We start from the raw sequence: 7,500 nt of genomic DNA, 5'->3' as shown, positions 1-7,500 counted from the left end.
AGAACATACAATGACAATAATGTGGGACAGAACACATACAGTGGCAATAATGTGGGACAGAACACCATACAGTGACAATAATGTGGGACAGAACACATACAGTGACAATAATGTGGGACAGAACACATACAGTGACAATAATGTGGGACAGAACACCATACAATGACAATAATGTGGGACAGAACACCATACAGTGACAATAATGTGGGACAGAACACCATACAGTGACAATAATGTGGGACAGAACACCATACAATGACAATAATGTGGGACAGAACACCATACAATGACAATAATGTGGGACAGAACACCATACAATGACAATAATGTGAGACAGAACACCATACAATGACAATAATGTGGGACAGAACACCATACAATGACAATAATGTGGGACAGAACACCATACAGTGACAATAATGTGGGACAGAACACCATACAGTGACAATAATGTGGGACAGAACACCATACAGTGACAATAATGTGGGACAGAACACCATACAATGACAATAATGTGGGACAGAACACCATACAGTGACAATAATGTGTGACAGAACATACAATGACAATAATGTGGGACAGAACACCATACAATGACAATAATGTGGGACAGAACACCATACAGTGACAATAATGTGGGACAGAACACCGTACAATGACAATAATGTGGGATAGAACACCATACAGTGACAATAATGTGGGACAGAACACCATACAATGACAATAATGTGGGACAGAACACCACACAGTGACAATAATGTGGGACAGAACACCATACAATGACAATAATGTGAGACAGAACACCATACAATGACAATAATGTGGGACAGAACACCACAGAGTGACAATAATGTGGGACAGAACACCACACAATGACAATAATGTAGGACAGAACACCACACAGTGACAATAATGTGGGACAGAACACATACAGTGACAATAATGTGGGACAGAACACCATACAGTGACAATAATGTGGGACAGAACACATACAATGACAATAATGTGGGACAGAACACCATACAATGACAATAATGTGGGACAGAACATATACAGTGACAATAATGTGAGACAGAACATACAATGAAAATAATGTGGGACAGAACACATACAGTGGCAATAATGTGGGACAGAACACATACAGTGACAATAATGTGGGACAGAACACCATACAATGACAATAATGTGGGACAGAACACATACAATGACAATAATGTGGGACAGAACACCATACAATGACAATAATGTGGGACAGAACACCATACAATGACAATAATGTGGGACAGAACACATACAGTGACAATAATGTGGGACAGAACACCATACAGTGACAATAATGTGGGACAGAACATACAATGACAATGATGTGGGACAGAACATACAATGACAATAATGTGGGACAGAACACCATACAATGACAATAATGTGGGACAGAACACCATACAATGACAATAATGTGGGACAGAACACCATACAATGACAATAATGTGGGACAGAACACCATACAGTGACAATAATGTGGGACAGAACACCATACAGTGACAATAATGTGGGACAGAACACCATACAATGACAATAATGTGGGACAGAACACCATACAGTGACAATAATGTGGGACAGAACACCATACAATGACAATAATGTGGGACAGAACACATACAATGACAATAATGTGGGACAGAACACCATACAATGACAATAATGTGGGACAGAACACATACAGTGGCAATAATGTGGGACAGAACACCATACAGTGACAATAATGTGGGACAGAACACATACAGTGACAATAATCTGAGACAGAACATACAGTGACAATAATGTGGGACAGAACACCATACTATGACAATAATGTGGGACAGAACACATACAGTGACAATAATGTGGGACAGAACACATACAGTGACAATAATCTGAGACAGAACATACAGTGACAATAATGTGGGACAGAACACATACAATGACAATAATGTGGGACAGAACACCATACAGTGACAATAATGTGGGACAGAACACCATACAGTGACAATAATGTGGGACAGAACACCATACAATGACAATAATGTGGGACGGAACACCATACAATGACAATAATGTGGGACAGAACATATACAGTGACAATAATGTGAGACAGAACATACAATGAAAATAATGTGGGACAGAACACATACAGTGGCAATAATGTGGGACAGAACACCATACAGTGACAATAATGTGGGACAGAACACCATACAATGACAATAATGTGGGACAGAACACATACAATGACAATAATGTGGTATAGAACACCATACTATGACAACAATGTGAGACAGAACATACAATGACAATAATGTGGGACAGAACACCATACAATGACAATAATGTGGGACAGAACACCATACAATGACAATAATGTGAGACAGAACACCATACAATGACAATAATGTGGGACAGAACACATACAGTGGCAATAATGTGGGACAGAACACCATACAATGACAATGTGGGACAGAACACATACAGTGACAATAATCTGAGACAGAACATGCAATGACAATAATGTGGGACAGAACACATACAGTGGCAATAATGTGGGACAGAACACCATACAATGACAATAATGTGGGACAGAACACCATACAGTGACAATAATGTGGGACAGAACACCATACTATGACAATAATGTGGGACAGAACATACAGTGACAATAATGTGGGACAGAACACCATACAATGACAATAACACCATACAGTGACAATAATGTGGGACAGAACACATACAGTGACAATAATGTGGGACAGAACATATACAATGACAATAATGTGGGACAGAACACCATACAGTGACAATAATGTGGGACAGAACACCATACAATGACAATAATGTGGGACAGAACACCATACAGTGACAATAATGTGGGACAGAACACCATACAATGACAATAATGTGGGACAGAACACCATACAATGACAATAATGTGAGACAGAACACCATACAATGACAATAATGTGGGACAGAACACCATACAGTGACAATAATGTGGGACAGAACACCATACAGTGACAATAATGTGGGACAGAACACCATACAATGACAATAATGTGGGACAGAACACCATACAGTGACAATAATGTGGGACAGAACACCATACAATGACAATAATGTGGGACAGAACACATACAATGACAAGAATGTGGGACAGAACACCATACAATGACAATAATGTGGGACAGAACACCATACAATGACAATAAAGTGAGACAGAACACCATACAATGACAATAATGTGGGACAGAACACATACAATGACAATAATGTGGGACAGAACACCATACAATGACAATAATGTGGGACAGAACACATACAGTGACAATAATCTGAGACAGAACATACAATGACAATAATGTGGGACAGAACACATACAATGACAATAATGTGGGACAGAACACCATACAGTGACAATAATGTGGGACAGAACACCATACAGTGACAATAATGTAGGACAGAACACCATACAGTGACAATAATGTGGGACAGAACATACAATGACAATAATGTGGGACAGAACACCATACAATGACAATAATGTAGGACAGAACATCATACAGTGACAATAATGTAGGACAGAACATCATACAGTGACAATAATGTGTGACAGAACATACAATGACAATAATGTGGGACAGAACACCATACAATGACAATAATGTGGGACAGAACACCATACAGTGACAATAATGTGGGACAGAACACCGTACAATGACAATAATGTGGGACAGAACACCATACAATGACAATAATGTGGGACAGAACACCATACAGTGACAATAATGTGGGACAGAACACATACAATGACAATAATGTGGGACAGAACACCATACAATGACAATAATGTGGGACAGAACACCATACAATGACAATAATGTGGGACAGAACACCATACAGTGGCAATAATGTGGGACAGAACACCATACAGTGAAAATAATGTGGGACAGAACACCATACAATGACAATAATGTGGGACAGAACACCATACAGTGACAATAATGTGGAACAGAACACATACAATGACAATAATGTGGGACAGAACACCACACAATGACAATAATGTGGAACAGAACACCATTCAATGACAATAATGACACCATCAGTCAGTGTGTTAACTGCATGGGAATATTTTCAAAGTGGATACTGAACTAACTAGAATATACATGAAAGAGAAACCGAATGGATCGCATTACAGTTTCTCTCAGCTTGACAAACACATAGATGTTTCTTAATTCTTTCTGTTTTTACATTAAGAATACTAGTTATTACCTGCAGTGTGTGGATGTATGTATGAAACGATGTATGTGATATTTTTTACATTTGTATCTTCGTAATATTTGTAGGGGATGTTGTTGGCTTTTACAGTTATGGTCCCCATGTTGTTTACTTGTCTATGTTGTGATAATGCACCTGACCAAATTTCTCCAGTTGGAGATAATAAAGTTATTCTTATTCTTATTCTTATGTCCTAAAAAAAAAAAGGCTACATGTTGCAGTGTGCCTGTAGTGATGGCAATGTCTCCTTTACAGGACTTTACAGATTTTTAAAAATAATTTGAGATATACCAAAATAATATGATTTAAATGGCATTATCACCTTGTATACTGTAATGGATTTATGATGCAAAATAGGCAGCAACCACCCATACGGTTAGGTATTAATTTTTGAATGTCATTGGCAGGCGCTTTGTTCTGCTGCAAGTAAGTCTGCTTACTCTTGGACCAGATGTGCTTGGTTCGAATCTGCTAACATACTGATAATTTTTTTTTTTTTTTTAATCTCTCTTTTTTCCCTGAATCTTTATATTATTTAATGCAGAACATATTTTAACCTCTCTTTTTTCTTTCTTTTTTTGTTTTTTTTTTGTTTTTTTTGTCTTTTTCTTTTCTTTTCTTTTTTTTATTTTTTTTTTTTACACTGGATAAAGTGTGTATCACAAGTGAGTCTTGAAGGCCTTACCTCTCTTGTATCTATTTTTTCTTCAGGTTCTACAACATTGATACTGACGGTGTTTTCGGTCCTGATACAGCCCTGTATGATAGGCTGGGCTATAAGCAACAATGAAAGAAGGAATAAATGAATAAATCTAGGTAAATATAAAGATAAATGAATTATCTATCATTCACCATGGACAGAGTTCTGTCCCAAAGATAATGCTTACACAGTTGCTCTGTTGTGGAGGAGGAATTTTTGTTTAATGTCCCGTCACACATATCGGTGATTGAAGACATTTTGTTAAAGTATTTATGAATACATCTGAGTATTATCAGTTAGAAGGGGTGGGAGATGTGGATGAATGGAGGGTTGGGGGAAACTGGGCAAATGAGGGTAAAAATGTGGGTGAAATTTGGAAGACAAACAAAACAAAAAAAAAACAAACCAAAAAACCCTCTAAATACAGTTACAGAAAAATTACTTAAAGGACTTCGTAAGAGAGAAGTCGTTAAATTGACAAGCGAAACAACTGATAATGAATGCAAAAAGTCAAAAACATCAACGTTCTCAGTCACTTGTGAAGACACACTTTCGTGTACAAAAGGCTTCATCAAGCTACAGTGAAAAATTATATGCTCAATTGTCAGGTTACTAAAGCATATACACTTGACATTAGAACAATACTTGGTCCGTAATGAATTTGATAATAGTCTGAGAGCTAAGCTCAGAATTGGTCTGCGAATCAGACCAAAGTCTGAGAGAGTCAGCTTCTTCAGTAGAGTTGCTTGTATGTTTTTTTTCAGTTACTTTTTCTTTTCTTTTTTTTTCTTTTTTTCTTTTTTTTAATGCTTTCTTTGTCATGTACATGTTCATTAACTCTTTCCATACAAACGGCGAAAGAGACGACGTTAACAGCGTTTCACCCCAATTACCATCATCAAAATATTGCAAGCGGAAGGCTCTTATACTGAAGACGTGAATGTTGACAAAGAATACCACAATTCTGACGACGGAAGCTAAAGGTTGGGTCATTCAGACACCCACTGGACATCCGAGTGGTCTGTGTAGAGGAGAAGAGAGGACTGGCCGTACTGAGTGAGTGAAGATGTGTACGGTTTCCAATGTTGAGCAACGTCCCCCTTATCCCCTTTGTTTCCACTGTGGAGTGATATCTGTTTTAATTCTGTGGTTTTCACTGTGGAGTAATGTCCCCCTTTTAGTTTTCACTGTGGAGTAATGCCCCCTTAGTTTTTCACTGTGGAGTAATGTCCCCCTTCTGGTTTTCACTGTGGAGTAATGTCCCCCTTCTAGGTTTTCACTGTGGAGTAATGCCCCCTTAGTTTTTCACTGTGGAGTAATGTCCCCCTTCTGGTTTTCACTGTGGAGTAATGTCCCCCTTCTGGTTTTCACTGTGGAGTAATGCCCCCTTTAGTTTTCACTGCGGAGTAATGCCCCCCTTCTGGTTTTCACTGTGGAGTAATGCCCCCTTTAGTTTTCACTGCGGAGTAATGCCCCCCTTCTGGTTTTCACTGTGGAGTAATGTCCCCCTTCTGGTTTTCACTGTGGAGTAATGTCCCCTTTAGTTTTCACTGTGGAGTAATGCCCCCCTTTAGTTTTCACTGTGGAGTAATGTCCCTTTAAGTTTTCACTGTGGAGTAATGCCCCCTTTAGTTTTTCACTGTGGAGTAATGTCCCCCTTTGGTTTTCAGTGTGGAGTAATGTCCCCCTTTTGGTTTTCACTGTGGAGTAATGTCCCCTTTGGTTTTCACTGTGGAGTAATGTCCCCCTTTTGGTTTTCACTGTGGAGTAATGTCCCCTTTGGTTTTCACTGTGGAGTAATGTCCCCCTTTTGGTTTTCACTGTGGAGTAATGTCCCCTTTAGTTTTCACTGAGGAGTAATGTCCCCCTTTAGTTTTCACTGTGGAGTAATGTCCCCCTTTAGTTTTCACTGTGGAGTAATGCCCCCTTTAGTTTTTCACTGTGGAGTAATGTCCCCCTTTGGTTTTCAATGTGGAGTAATGTCCCCCTTTGGTTTTCAATGTGGAGTAATGTCCCCCTTTGGTTTTCAATGTGGAGTAATGTCCCCCTTTAGTTTTTCACTGTGGAGTAATGTCCCCTTTGGTTTTCAATGTGGAGTAATGTCCCCCTTTGGTTTTCACTGTGGAGTAATGTCCCCTTTGGGTTTTCCAGATGTTTGGATCCTTGTTCGGAGTTGCCGTCTTGAGGCCAGAGACGAGAAAGAAATTGACTACCAAGTGGTACAAGATCATCAGCCTATGGTACCCAAATCTGCACAGGGAGATCTTCACCTGCCCTCCTCTCCATTTCAAGCCTGTGACCATCAAACCCCCGCCAGAGAAACCCAGACTTATTCCGGAACTCTACACACGATACGGAATCCGTCGTTACATGCCTGTACGATACGACAGCGTGAAGAGCGACGAGGCTCAGCAACGGATCCTGGCAACGTTCAGGGCTTATGCTCGTCGGAAAAAGATGGTCTGCTTCATTCTGTCCAACATGGAGTTTCAAAA

General features: G+C 39.3%; 1 protein-coding gene across 2 annotated transcripts in view; it reads left to right on the top strand.

Moving 5' to 3' along the window:
- The window catches only part of LOC143291607 (uncharacterized), a 50,527-nt gene that overhangs the window by 5,953 nt on the left and 37,074 nt on the right, over positions 1–7,500 (top strand). For both annotated transcript variants that reach the window (XM_076601560.1, XM_076601561.1), the window contains exon 3: positions 7,157–7,500. This exon is cut by the window's right edge and continues 211 nt beyond it. In XM_076601560.1, coding sequence (XP_076457675.1) covers positions 7,157–7,500 — 344 coding nt within the window. The remainder of the gene's footprint in view (positions 1–7,156) is intronic.

This window comes from Babylonia areolata, chromosome 17, assembly GCF_041734735.1.
Source record: "Babylonia areolata isolate BAREFJ2019XMU chromosome 17, ASM4173473v1, whole genome shotgun sequence".
NCBI lineage: Eukaryota > Metazoa > Mollusca > Gastropoda > Neogastropoda > Buccinidae > Babylonia > Babylonia areolata.
This window is presented reverse-complemented; position numbering and strand designations above follow the sequence as displayed.